This window comes from Octopus bimaculoides, chromosome 1 (genome assembly GCF_046866305.1).
Source record: "Octopus bimaculoides isolate indiv1 chromosome 1, ASM4686630v1, whole genome shotgun sequence".
Taxonomy (NCBI): domain Eukaryota; kingdom Metazoa; phylum Mollusca; class Cephalopoda; order Octopoda; family Octopodidae; genus Octopus; species Octopus bimaculoides.
In genome coordinates this window covers 184124643-184140007 of record NC_142928.1, presented here as the reverse complement: position 1 = coordinate 184140007, position 15365 = coordinate 184124643, and the positions used below count along the sequence as shown (strand labels likewise).

Sequence of the window (15365 nt, the reverse complement as noted above, 5' to 3'; positions counted from 1 at the left end):
TAACGCCAACCACTATATATATATATATATATATATATATATATATATATATATATATATATATATATATATATATAGAGAGAGAGAGAGAGAGAGAGAGAGAGAGAGAGAGAGAGAGAGAGAGAGAGAAAGAGAGAACTTAAACACATAAACACACTATACGATAATGTAATCAGTATGCATGCGCACAACGACCAGAAGTTATGGGGGTCTAGTACTGAAAGATCGCCACTGCTAACATTTTGCTATGGGCCATTCTCTTACTAATTTATCTGATATATCATTATCATCATCATTTAAATTCCATCTTTCCATGCATGGACAGACAGGATTTGTTGGGTCAGTTTCTCTATGTCTAGATGCTCATCTTGCTACCAACCCTTACCTGTTTCCAAGGAAATAAATATTTTCCCCACAGATAGACATGAAAGATTACGAACAAACAGCTTCACTTGTATAACAACGCTGCTCATTTATAACCATCAAATGCTGTCAATTCACTGGAATACACAAACATACACACACACACACAGCTGACAGGCTTCTTTCAGAGTCTCATTTCACCAAATCCACTGACAAGGCCTTGGTCAGCCTGGGGTTATAGTAGAAGACATTTACTCGAGGTGTCACTTAGTGGGACTGAACTCAAGACCACATAGTTGAGAAACTGACTTTTGAATGCATACATTGTGAAAAATTAATCCTACGGGTTTTGTCACTAGAGAACCAGCAGTTATGTAAACTTTATGGAAAACCTTAGTTCTGAGTAGACTATATTACTGTTCATGGCTTTGGTTACAGAGAATTGTAAAATAACTTCAGTTAAAAGCCTTAATTATTGGAAACATCTTAAAGTTCTGCATCTCTGTTATCAGAAACAATGCAGGGAAAGAAGTATATTGTTATTTGTATATGAAATACCCTGGAAGGTTAAGTTACAAATTTCAGTTTAAAGAAAACTTTAATGCATGTTCTTATAGATACTCTTTTCTACTCAAGGCTCAAGGCCTGAAATTTTGGGGGAGGGGGCCAGTCTATTAGATCGACCCTAGTACGTAACTGATACTTAATTTATTGACCCCGAAAGGATGAAAGGCAAAGCCAACCTCAGCGGAATTTGAACTCAGAACGTAGTGGCAGACGAAATACCGCTAAGCATTTTACCCGGTGTGCTAACGTTTCTGCCAGCTTGCTGCCTTTAATAGATACTGCCAATATCTATATGACCTTCTTGGAATATTGAATGGATGCCACCATTTGTATGTTGGTGGCACTCTTTGGAAAATACTTCCAACTATAAAAACTATGCCAAAACTGACCTCACTTGTAAAAAGCACTCAGTCCACTGTGGGGTGGTTAGTTTTAGGAAGAGCATCCAGCTGTAAATGCTGTGCCAAAACAGACAGAAATCTGGTGCAGTCTTCTGCCTGGCCAGCTCCTGTCAAATCATCCAATCCAAGCCAGCATGAAAAGCAGACGTTAAACGGTGATGGTGATGATGATGATATATATGTACATACTTGCTTTCATATCTGCATACACAGTCCAACCCATGCTAGCATGGAAAGCGGACGTTAAATGATACATACTTGTACATACACACATGACATGCTTCTTTCAGTTTCTGTCTATCAGATCTACTCACAAGGCTTTAGTCAGTCCAGGTCTATAGTAGAAGATACTTGCTCAAGCTTCTATGAAGTGGGACTGAACTTGAAATCTTAGTTGTGAAGCAGACTTCTTAACTATGCATGCATACCTGTATGTGTTTGTTTGTATGCATGCATGCACACATGTATATGTCTATTATCATTGTTTGATGTGTGTGTATATATATGTATATGTATGTACATGTGTGTGAATATATATATATATATATATATATATATATATATATATATATATATATATATATATATATATATATATATATATATATACCCCTATATATGCATAAACATAATTCTTTTCCCTAATAAATTACACTTCATAATCAAGGTTCTTATGAAGCTATAAGGTGTCATCCAGGCATTCAACTATGAGTCCATTACATTTTATTGCAGAAACAGTTGTAAGCTAATGAAGTTCATAAGATAATCATCTTTTCCTTTGTCATCTCATTTTCTTATATATATATATTTATATATATATATATATATATATATATATATATATATATATATATATATATGATATAATAATATATATAATAATATATATAATAATATTAGGGACAAAATCCAAAATTACAGGTATATATTGTTAAATGCTCGAAATACGAGACTAGAAAAACAGCCAACAACTGATGAAGGGTTGTTCTTTATGTTGTTGTTTATTTTGTTTTCCATCCGTGTTTTTTGTTGTTCGAAGGAATAGTTCATGTTCCATGTACTTGTGCTTCATACTTTTTTGTTCTAAATGTTTCATGATGTCCTGTGCTCACATATGCATATATATATACGTATAGATGTATGTACATACACGTATGTATATTTTTTATATTATATGTATGTATATATATATATATATATATAAGAAGTATCATTACCGTTATATATATAAATAATAAGTTGGTTAGCAAGTTCACATCATTACAGACACAATATAAACCTATTTCTCATATGTTCATTGCATTGCTAATATGTGTCTTTATTGTGAGTTTTATGGTGGTTTTTGGAGCATTGGCTCTGCTTTTAGCAAGTGGTATTTTATACCCTGTTGAATCTATATATAATATATATATGTGTGTGTGTGTGTATATATATATATATATATATATATATATAGATAAAGCAATTAAGAGTATGAAGACCGGGAAAGCCCCCGGCCCATCAGGAATCACTGCAGAGATGCTCAAAATATCTGGCAGTGTTGGCTATAGCCTAGTCACCCGTATTACGAACCAGGTGATACACGAAGGAGTCATACCCAATGACTGGTGTAGCAGCATCATAGTCAACTGCTACAAAGGTAAAGGTGACGCTTTAGATACAAATAATTACAGAGGCATCAAGCTGTTAGATCAGGTTATGAAAGTTACAGAGAGGGTCATAGCCCAACTAATTAGGGAGCGAATCAATTTAGATGAGATGCAGTTTGGGTTCGTGCCAGGTAAAAGCACTACTGATGCCTTATTTCTAGTGAGACAGTTGCAGGAGAAATACCTAGCTAAGGATAAACCTCTGTACCTGGCTTTCGTTGACATGGAGAAAGCCTTTGACAGGGTCCCCCGATCCCTTATCTGGTGGTCAATGAGGAAACTTGGGATAGAAGAATGGTTAGTGAGAGCTGTGCGAGCCATGTACAGAGATGCTGCCAGTAAGGTGAGGGTTGGAAATGAGTACAGCAATGAATTCCGGGTAGAGGTAGGGGTCCACCAAGGTTCCGTCCTCAGCCCCCTCTTATTTATCATAGTCCTCCAGGCAATCACAGAGGAGTTCAAGACAGGTTGCCCCTGGGAGCTCCTCTATGCTGATGACCTTGCCCTAATTGCGGAGTCACTATCAGAACTAGAGGAGAAGTTTCAGGTGTGGAAGCAAGGTCTAGAATTGAAGGGCCTTAGAGTCAACCTAGCTAAAACCAAAATCCTAATAAGTAGGAAGGTAGATAAAACACAAACCCCTTCAGGTAGATGGCCCTGCTCAGTATGTAGAAAAGGAGTAGGTAGTAACTCTATAAGATGTACCCGGTGCAAGCTATGGACACATAAGAGGTGCAGCAACATCAAAGGCAGGTTAACTAGCAAGTTAGTTTTTGTTTGTGGCAGATGTTCAGGTGCAATAAAGACTGTAAACAAACAGGAAATAACTTCTATCTCATTCCAGGGTGAAAAACTAGAGGTAGTCGATAGCTTCCGCTATCTGGGCGACCAAGTTAGTAGTGGGGGTGGGTGCGCTGAAAGTGTAGCTGCTAGAATAAGAATAGCCTGGGCAAAGTTTAGAGAGCTCTTACCCCTGCTGGCGACAAAGGGACTCTCACTCAGAGTAAAAGGCAGACTGTATGACGCATGTGTATGAACAACCATGCTACATGGCAGTGAAACATGGGCTGTAACTGCTGAGGACATACGTAAGCTCGCAAGGAACGAAGCCAGTATGCTCCGTTGGATGTGTAATGTCAATGTGAATACCCGTCAGAGTGTAAGTATCTTGAGAGAAAAGCTGAACATTAGAAGCATCAGTTGTGGCGTGCAAGAGAGACGATTGCGCTGGTATGGACATGTGGTGAGAATGGATGAGGATAGCTGCGTGAAAAAGTGCCACACCCTAACAGTTGAGGGAACCCGTGGAAGAGATAGGCCCAGGAAGACCTGGGCTGAGGTGGTGAGGCAAGACCTTCGTACATTGGGCCTCACCGAGGCGATGACTACTGACCGAGACCTTTGGAAATGTGCTGTGCGTGAGAAGACCCGGCAAGCCAAGTAAGATCGTTGCCAGTGCCCCTGGACTGGTTCTTGTGCGGGTGGCACATGAGATGCACCATTTTGAGCGTGGCTGTTGCCAGTACCGCCTGACTGGCTCCCGTAGGATTTTCGAGCGAGATCGTTGCCAGTGCCCCTGGACTGGCTTGTGTGGGTGGCACATAAAAGACACCATTTCGAGCGTGGCCGTTTTCGTGCGGGTGACACGTAAAAGCACCCACTACACTCTCTGAGTGGTTGGCGTTAGGAAGGGCATCCAGCTGTAGAAACTCTGCCAAATCAGACTGGAGCCTGGTGTTGCCATCCGGTTTCACCAGTCCTCAGTCAAATCGTCCAACCCATGCTAGCATGGAAAGCGGACGTTAAACGATGATGATGATGATGATGATGATATATATATATATATCTGTATGTACATGCATGTGTGTGTGTGTGTGTGTGTGTGCGTGTGTGATTATGTATATGTTTGTGCACGTATGTAGGTATATTTACTGCCAAGTCTACTATTTTTGTCCCCTCCAGCATCTTCACATCCTCTAATTCCTCCTTTTCCTTAATTTTCAGTAGCCCTTATCTCTATCATGTGGTTGAGAATTGATCTTCTCAATTACTCAGCTATTCCTTCACCAAGAGCCATGTCTCTGTTTACCCACCACACACTCACACATTTACATATTCATAAATATCCTCTCCTTCCTGTTGAATTCTTATACTTTTCACCATATATGGAGAGAAAAATCATACAGGAATGTCTTTCAAGAATATCCCGATTCCTCAGAAAAAAAGAGTTTATGAAATTATTACTTCAATTTAATTCAATATAATATATATCCTTCAAAATGTAACTACAAACACGATATTTTTTTTCTTCATCTTAAACATTTATTTAGGTTTCTGTTGCTAATGAAATGATGGATATTTATCATATAAACATATAGTTACTGAAATAAGTCTTTTCAAATATATTATGTATGTATGTATATATACAGTTGAGATATATTTACACATTGTACTTAATGTTGTTACATCACTTAGCCACATATATTCAACAGTTATATGGACATTTTCTTTATATATTATATGTATGAGCATTGGTCTTTTTCTTATTTGTCTTTTCTATGCTAAAACACACACACACACACACACACACGCACACACACACAGGTCTGGTGATTCAAGCACGAATATATGAACTCAAAATATGAGTGTGTATGTATATATATATTTTTTATTTATATTTGGAAGGAGTAACAGAGGGACCCAATGGCTGAGGGTTTCATACATTAGTGCTAACACACGAAACTCTCAGTCCTTGAGTCACTCTTTTACATCTACTAAATAATAATAATACTAATAATAATAATAATAATAATAATAATAATAATAAGCGCTTTCAATACAGTGAAAATAAGAACACCGCAACAAACCCCAGCACACCCCCAAGGCACACACAGCTGTGCTTGGTAGTGTAGTGAAAGCACATGATAAAAACAAGACTACTGAATCATAATAATAATAATAATAATAATAGTAATAATAGTAATAATATATATATATATATATATATATATATATATATATATATAGATAGATAGATAGATAGATAGATAGATAGAGAGAGAGAGAGAGAGAGAGAGAGAGAGAGATGAAGTTTATAGAAAAACAAAAGATGAAGACAAGTGTCTGAACAACAAGCAGGTGTATTAGTGTGATGCTCGGGAAAATGAAAAATGAAAAAGCCTTTTATTATATGTGTGTGTTGTTACTTCAAAAAAATACAGAGAATAAGAAAAGGCAAACAAACATGTGGACATAGCACAAGCAATGTATTAATAAGACACTCAGAGAAGGAAAAGAGTAGTAGTTTTACGTTTCAAGCATAGCTCTTTTCAGAATCAGGAAAAACAGGAAACTCGAAGACGAGGGAGAGAAAAAAAATCACTAACAATCATGTGCAGTTACATTTCAGGACTAAATATTAATGAAAATATACATAAGATCATATTTTGAGCTCTATTTCTCCTGTTTGCATCACTATACCTATATAATGTGTGTGTGTGTGTGTGTGTGTGTGTGTGTGCAATGCTCTCTCTCTCTCTCTCTCTCTATATATATATATATATATATATATATATGTATATATATATATGTATATATGTATATATATATATATATATATATATATATATATATATATATATATATATATATATATATAGGCGCAAGAGTGGTTGTGTGGTATATAGCTTGCTTACCAACCACATGGTTCTGGGTTCAGTCCCACTGTGTGGCACCTTGGGCAAGTGTCTTCTACTATAGCCTCGGGCCAACCAAAGCCTTGTGAGTGGATTTGGTAGATGGAAACTGAAATAAACCCGTTATATATATGTATATATATATGTGTGTTTGTGTGTCTGTGTTTGTCCCCCACCCCACCATCGCTTGACAACCGATGCTGGTGTGTTTCCGTCCCCGTAACTTAGCGGTTCGGCAAAAAGAGACCGATAGAACAAGTACTAGGCTTACAAAGAATAAGTCCTGGGGTCGATTTTCTCGACTAAAGGCGGTGCTCCAGCATGGCCGCAGTCAAATGACTGAGACAAGTAAAAGAGTAAAGAGAGAGTATATATATATAAATATATATATATAAATATATATATATAAATATATATATATATATATATAAAAGCCCCTTTACTCATTCCAACTAATTAATAATTCATAGATGAAGTTCTCATGCTTTCTTATGCAATCACTGTACTTTTGAAATTTCTCTTTGTTTATTTATTTATTTATATATTTATTTATTTATTTATTGCAGTCAAGTGAGTGACAAACGTTTGAAACAGCTTTTAAATTATCGTCGTCCTTTAGACTCTTACATTGATTTCCGACCTGTTGATCCTGAAACATTGTTCAGAGTAAAACCTTTACCACCAAAGCGATTGTTATGGTTGAAATATGTTGGAGAAGTTCGTAAGTAGATGTGAATTCATTAAAAAAAACAATCATTGCAGGCAATTAAAAATGATATAATTTTTACCTGTTTTTAATAAAGAAAATATTCTTCATTTCTTTTTGTATTTTTAACATTAAAATTATGTTTGAAACTAACTGTACATGTCTGCGATTGGATTCATAACCAGGCTGAAAAGTTGTTGTTGTTGTTGGCATTCCGTTGCTTACGACGTCAAGGGTTCCAGTTGATCCGATCAACGGAACAGCCTGCTCGTGAAATTAATGTGCAAGTAGCTGAGCACTCCACAGAAATGTGTACCCATAACATAGTTCTCGGGGAGATTCAGTGTGACACAGTGTGACAAGGCTGGCCATTTGAAATACAGGTACAACAGAAACAGGAAGAAAGAGTGAGAGAAAGTTGTGGTGAAAGAGTACAGCAGGGTTCGCCACCATCCCCTGCCGGAGCCTCGTGGAGCTTTTGGTGTTTTCGCTCAATAAACACTCACAACGCTCGGTCTGGGAATCGAAACTGCGATCCTATGACCATGAGTCCGCTGCCCTAACCACTGGGCCATTGTGCCTCCACAGGCTGAAAAGTATAAAGTAGACAATTGACATGTTTCCTCTGGATTAAGATGATAGTATCATAACTATAAAATAATAGTAATAATAACGAACCTATTGTATATAGTGCTCAGGTGCACTGTAACTCATCAGAAAAGGTAGCCAAAAGTGCATGGACAGTATATAGAATAATGTAGTGGAAATGAACTGTGAATGGGTCATCAAAAAAAGCAAGATGGGGTTGGATTAGGTGTACTGTTGGTGAATTTCAGGAAGCATGGAAGTTTTGAAGGATGTAGTGTCCCAACGGCTAACAACTGATGCGGGTAGTTTATTCCATGCTTCAGCAATTCTTAATGTTAAAAGATGCTTCTGAAAGCCATGAGTCCTGTGATGTTTTTTGATTTTGTAATCATGTCAGCAGGTGTTAGATATATCAAATTCTAAAAGGTGCCGAAGGTTGTTGTTGGAAAGATGGTGTATAGTCTTGTGGATGTCTATAATTATCTATTAACAGCTTCATCAATTGAACATCCTTAATTTAAGTTGTTTTCCATCTTTGAAAGCAATTTCTTGCTTATTTTATTCAAATTTGAAGCATAGAAGGGTAAATTCACACAAAGAGAGGATCCAAAACACAATTCTTTATGCTCTGATCTTGATTGAAAATGTATTTGACTGTTACCTTCCAACCTCTGTTGCTGGGTGAGTCATGAGCACATGATGTTACTGGATGAGAGATTTAAAGTTGATCATTGTTGGCACTAAACTTTGTATTTGACAAAAACATCAACTCATAACAATCCAGTATATCCAGCTGTAAAAATTACCATGAAGGAATTACAACTCATTATCATAAACTGGAGAATGTTTTCTGAACTTAAATATTGCGTCCAAATCTTGCTGTATACCAAACTTGTGTGTTTCTGTTCAGTGATGTTTCTACTCAAATTCCTATTCCTATTCAATGATCGAAACTGAACCAAATTCGATGACTGGCACCCGTGCCAGTGGAGTGCTAACAGCACCATCTGAGCGGGATCACTGTCAGAGCAGCGGTCTTGCTTCCGTGCCGGTGGCACGTAAAAAGCACCATTTGAGCGCGATCGTTTCTAGCTTCACCTTACTGGCACTTGTGCTGGTGGCATGTGAACAAAACATTGGACTGACTCCTGTGCAGTTGAGCGTGGCCGTTGCCAGTACCGCCGGACTTGCCCTCATGCTGGTGGCACGTAAAAGCACCCACTACACTCTCGGAGTAGTTGGCGTTAGGAAGGGCATCCAGCTGTAGAAACTCTGCCAGATCAGATTGGAGTCTGGTGCAGCCTTCTGGTTCGCCAGTCCCCAGTCAAATTGTCCAACCCATGCTAGCATGGAAAGCGGACGTTAAATGATGATGATGATGATGATGATGATTTTGGAAACAATTTTCAATGGTCGAACATCATGAAAACTGAGATAAATTTCATTTCATAATAAAAGATGAACGTTGCAGCTTACTGAAAGTATTACTGCATCAATAATGGCAGTATCTACATAAACTTACCTTTCTAAGCAACCCTCCACTTCTGATGACGAGCCTTTGTTTCTGAAATATATAAAAAGTTACTTAACTTACTCTTTTTGCATTGTTTGAAGCTCTGCATATTCGTTTATTGTTGTTTTACCTCTATTACATAAAATCAGTTAATCAAGCAACATATTCAAGTATTTGTTGTGACAAACAGTTTAAAAAATAAATTCAGTCAACAGGCCACCATCATTAACTCAAACTTGCTTCAAGTTTCCAAGTATTTTCGTCTCTAGATATTTGTTTAGCTATTGGCAGTTAAGGAATGGCTAACTCAAACTCTATGTCAACTAAACTTCTCTTCAAAGAAGAGGAGGTTGGTAAATTGAAAGACGTCTGCTTATTCAAGCTAAGGAACTTGTTTTCCTTCTTTAATTTAAAAGCAATGTAAATAATATTCGTTCCCACCATTTTTTTGTATTCTATACATTTTGTGTGTGTATGTGTTTATGTATGTCTGTACATATGAATAACTATTTTAATCACTTTTTTTTTTTATTTCTTGTCTTCAGAGAAAAACCAAAACCACCATCGCTGTATTTTGACATATTTTTCTGATAACATTGTTGAAACATCACTTCTCCCAAATACTGCACCTAAAGATAAATTATTCATCACCTCATTAGATCATTCAGTTTGGTTCCATAATGATGTTGATATGAATGAATGGGTGTTATATGAAACAGAAAGCTCATATGCTGGTCAGTATTAATAATTCTATTGCTATTTTACTTAGACATAATAAGTAATGAGTAGTGACTTCAATCACTGCATAACTCTGCTTGACATGTCTTCCAATTTCATCTAATGGTACCTGGTATATATATATATATATATATATATATATATATATATATATATTATTCAAAAGAGTTCCAACTCTGTCTGTTTTTTATGTTTTATTTATATTCTTATAAAATTAATGTGGGATATAGAATATGGAATATATAATATAAATAGTAAAATGTATATATTTAATACTCAATATTTCATTTATTCAATAAGACATTCAATACTTCATTTCATTTTACTATTTATATTATATATTCCATATTCTATATCCCACATTAATTTTATAAGAATATAAATAAAACATAAAAAACTTTTGAATAATATATTCCTCTATACACTATCATACAAACCCCTTTTTTAATTCTTTTATTTTATTTTTATTTTTATATGTATATATATATATATATATATATATATATATATATATATACACACACACACACACACACACACAAACATATGTACACGACAATTTCTGCCTGCCAAATCTACTCAAAGGCTTTAATTGGCTTGAGGCTATAGTAAAAGACATTTGCCCAAGATTCCACACAGAAGGATTGACTGGAGTGATGTGAAATGAAGTATTTTGCTCAAGAACACAATGCACAGCCTAACCTTGGAATTGAAACCATAATCTTGTGATCTTGAGTGCAACACACTAACCACTTCGCCACATGCCTTTTGTACTTGTAAAACTTTTAGAATTTGTGAATTAGAAGTTACTGAAGAACTGAGCATAAATCGTTTGTTTGCTGCTGTTGGACTGAAATGTAATTCTGTGAAATGGTGATTGTCTTTAAACTGTTCAACTCCAAACCTCAAAGTAATTTGACTTCAGAGAATTAGAAACACAAACACCATAGTCTTTATTAATTTTTCCATTAAAATTCTTATTGTTATTTTCACATTTCTGGTGATGAGACAAATTTCTGCTTGCATTCACTCGTGTCTGCACCATCAGCTCTCTTATTTCAGTATCTTATTGATATTTTTTGAAAGTACTCTCTTAGCAAAACTGTTACATGTCCACACCCATAAGCATCAGTAATGATTTAATGATAAAAGAACAAACAAACAAAGCAATGGCATTTAAATTGCTGTTAGCCTAAATCAAGCAAGCAAGACTTATAGACATGTCTGGGCAGAGTGCCTGGGGCTATTTAATATGAACAGTAACTGTAAATGCAGCAACACAACTTGGACCAATAAGGGATCCTGTATGCAGTCCTTCTACCTGCTAGAAATAGAAGTCAAAACTTGCATAAATAATACCCTATTATCTTAAAAAAGGACAACCGCATTGGATAATGTGGTTACAGACAAAAAGCCAGGATGGTCAAAGATGGAAAAGCATGGATCATAGTCAATACATGGAACAAAACAACAGCAGCAGCAACAACAACAACAATGATGCAACAAAGGCATTGCTTGGCCTGTTAGAAACAGTAGCTTAATCTTTTAAATTAATTTGTACTGTCTTTAAAAAGGAAGTGCACATTGAATAATGTTGTCCTAGATATATTGTGTCTGAAATAGAGAAGATAGTTGGGGCTGAAATAGCTTTGGTCATAGGTCTTCTCTATCTCAAGATTGACTTGAAGCTAGATATCAACACCAAGAGTTTTGGACCAGACTGGAACAAGACATTATATATATACAAAGCACCATGCCAACGTGGTCAATGTCAGTGCCCCCAGCTGGCTCTCATGCCGGTGGCACGTAAAAAGCACGATGGACAATATTAGCTAAAAAGAGAAAGAATGAAAAGGATTATTTTTCAAAACATAAATTCGAACTACATGTGGGATGTGTCAGCCTTCACAATAATTGCATTGAAGCCACTTCGATTACAAGTGCACAAGAAAGAATGCATTTCCTAATACCTTGCATGAAGCTGACTCCAAACGATTCCACTCTTCATTTCATTTCAGAATAAGTTCAGCTTCCTATAAAGCTGTCTCTGACAATAAATAAGGCACAGGGATAAACATTTAAGAAAATTATAAATAATAGACATTTAGTCAATATATATGAATAAGTTTTATCTTCTTAATTTGTCTTTTATTTCCTTAAACTATAAAGCACATCATATCTGTCGAACATATTACAAAGAGGTATTTAAGTAATACCTTATTAAATGGCTAGATATCAAAAAACTTTTTGAAATTCTTTGCTTGTGTTCAATATACTAACATAATGTTTTCAAATGTGCTGACTTATACCGCAGAATTTCCATGGGTCCTGCTAGTATTAAATATTCTGCAACTACTTGTTTCATTTATCATTTAGCACATGCAACGAGGTAAAGATGTTATAAAATAACTGGTTGACAGCCAGACTAGATAGTTTACGACAATTACTTTGCTCTTTTCAAATCCTACTACATTTGCTTTTCCTCTCTCTAAGAGGTTTGGTGTTTATGTAGGTATTCTAAGGGAAAATACACTGAAATAATGGCTTACTGTTTCTCAATACCTTCTCCAGACCCACAGCAAAACTTAATTCAGTGGTTTAAGTGAATAAAATATTCATCCATTTCTAGTAATGCCTCTATCTATTATAGTAAATGTTAGAGTATTGTTACCATAGACACAAAACAGTGATAGTGTGGTTATCTGATACTTTAACTTTGCTGCCTATATATTGATCATTCCTTTAGAGTTGATACAAACTTTTGCAATAGATCAATTCTTTCTAGCGATGGCTGGAGAAATATTGAGCTTTGTTTTTAATAACCAGTTGATCTAGCAAGCGGGGCCGGTGCGCATTGATGCCGTCGAGAGGTAGGTCCCGAAACGGCGCGCATTCTCTCCTGATGACCCCATACACTTGCTGGCTTCCGGTATGCGGAATTCTTGACTGGTAGCACTTGCATGTGTGAGTTGTTTGCAAGACATCAGGGTCAATAAATTAAGTACAAGTTGAACCCTGGGGTCAGTGTAATTGACTTACCCCACCCCAAAATTACTGGCCTTGTGCTAAAATTTGAAACCAATATATCAATTCCAATTTGATCAACTGAAATTTTTCTTGCACGTAATTGACCCTGCACATTTTCAAATGTGGAAAGAGTAAGCTCATAGTGAACTGTTTATAATCTGATGTGGGTTATCAGTTGAAACTATTTCACTTTGCTTTTCTCATTAATACCTTTGGAAAAGTACTCATTGTATGACAATTATTCATTTCTCTCTCTTCTCTTATAAATCTGAAACCTTAAAAGAAATCATTATTTACCCTGATGGAAATATAGTGGAGTAACAGCAACAGTAAAGCATAGACAAAGGACCTTGCAGCATTTAGCTGTTTAGTCACATCTTAACCCTTTAGCATTCAGATTACTCCGTCAAATGTAATGCTTATTTATTCACATTGTTTTGAATTAACCATGCAATATTTCATAGCTTTGAGATTTCAATGATGTGATTGTTTATTTTTTAAATGATATTGTAGGTTAGGTGTGAAAGCCAGATCTGGCTGATTTGTTGATAAAACAGGTAATCTATTTTAGACGAATATGGCTAGTTTAACTGCTAAAGAGTTAAACATTCTGAGTTCAAATATCACCTTCCATTTTTCTGGGTTTCATAAATACCATTCAGTAAATAAATAGGATTTAATTTGTTTTTCTTTTCTGTAAATGCAGGCAAACTTGCATATAGGTTATTTTTAAAATTTCTTTTCATTGTGCTTTTGTCTCATTACAGGTGATGGAACAGGCTTTAATACAGGACGTTTCTGGGCACAAAATGGTACTTTACTTGCTTCTGTCTCTCAGCAAAGTGTCATTAGAGCAATGCTTTAAACCATGTTCTGATAACATTTCTGTGATATCGACACTTTTACTTGTCTGTTATCGTTTTGTTTTTACTTGATTAAATTATTTACGATCAACACGTTTTTATCTTCACTTTCTTTAACAATGTCTTCATTTTCGTCACTAAAATGTTTACACTCACATGTCCATGTTGATGTTGGTTTGGCATGTTGGAATCATAATGTCTGTCCATAAATTTGAACCTTGTCTCATCTTAAATCTCTCAAGCTTTAACTAACTACTTTTATATTATTTTTCACACATTTTCTTTAGTCTAGTTTCATCAGATGCATTTTCCCCCATATTTTCCATGGCCAGACATGGTTTTCATGGAAGACTGGAAAGGAACAGCATTGCTTGTATGACAACTATGCTCACTTACAACCATTACATGATGTCTAGACAAGGGCACACACACACACACACACACATACACATGTATGCATGTGATATGTGTGTGTGTGTGTATGTGTGCCCTTGTCTAGACATCATGTAATGGTTGTAAGTGACCATCGTTATATATATATATAGGTATATTGGGTCATCCCATAAATAATGCGGTTTTTTCAATTGCATGAACTAAAAGTCAGAGGGGAATAAGATAAACTACCTGCATCAACTTACTATAAAAGCAGGTAGTGATTTTACCTAATTCTTAGTTCAAATTTTGAACAATGCAGCTCGATTTTAACTATATTTTTCCAAAGCTATAATGGAAGTAACAAAAGAGCATATTCGGCATATTTTGCTTTATGGGTTCAATAAAGGCAACAACGCAACAGAAAGTGTAAGGAATATTAATGCCGTATATGGGGATTGGACAATAAGGGTAAGCCAGTATCAATGGTGGTTCCAGAAATTCTAAGCCAGAAACTACAGCCTAGAAGACTATTTTTCTTCAGAGTTACTGCTTTCCAAGGCAGCTGGTAATTTTCACAGTTCACAGCTCTATTCTTTTCTTTTTCAGTTTAATTTTTTATCATTGACGTTCTTCTTATTTCCCTAGTTTATGCTTCAAAAAGTATGGACTGAATGCATTTTACCATGCTGTTATCACTAAACATCCATCCATCCATCCATTAATTAATAATCAATTTAATTTCTTTAATTACTTTAATTACCTATAATTCAAATTCTATATGAAAAGAAAAACATTTTCACTCTTATTAATTATGTAAGTTTTAAAAACCAAATTTTAATTAGCCTAATGTAATTATTGACAGTATTAGTATTACTTTAAT

General features: G+C 35.6%; 1 protein-coding gene and 1 long non-coding RNA gene across 4 annotated transcripts in view; one reads left to right on the top strand and one right to left on the bottom strand.

Moving 5' to 3' along the window:
* The window catches only part of LOC106872711 (acyl-coenzyme A thioesterase 8), a 34867-nt gene extending 20666 nt beyond the window's left edge, over positions 1-14201 (top strand). For both annotated transcript variants that reach the window (XM_089363665.1, XM_089363657.1), the window contains exons 4-6: positions 7242-7396; positions 10028-10216; positions 14015-14201. In XM_089363665.1, the coding sequence (XP_089219791.1) occupies positions 7242-7396; positions 10028-10216; positions 14015-14112 (442 nt within the window). In that variant the 3' untranslated portion in view covers positions 14113-14201. The remainder of the gene's footprint in view (positions 1-7241; positions 7397-10027; positions 10217-14014) is intronic.
* Positions 1-15365, bottom strand: part of LOC149137872 (uncharacterized) — a 34000-nt gene that overhangs the window by 8677 nt on the left and 9958 nt on the right. Inside the window, exons 2-3 of one of the 2 annotated variants that reach the window (XR_016244453.1) lie at positions 12191-12267; positions 9492-9533 (exon numbers count right to left, since the gene is read on the bottom strand). This is a non-coding gene — a long non-coding RNA (uncharacterized LOC149137872). The remainder of the gene's footprint in view (positions 1-9491; positions 9534-12190; positions 12268-15365) is intronic. The other variant, XR_016244452.1, reaches the window with a different exon arrangement.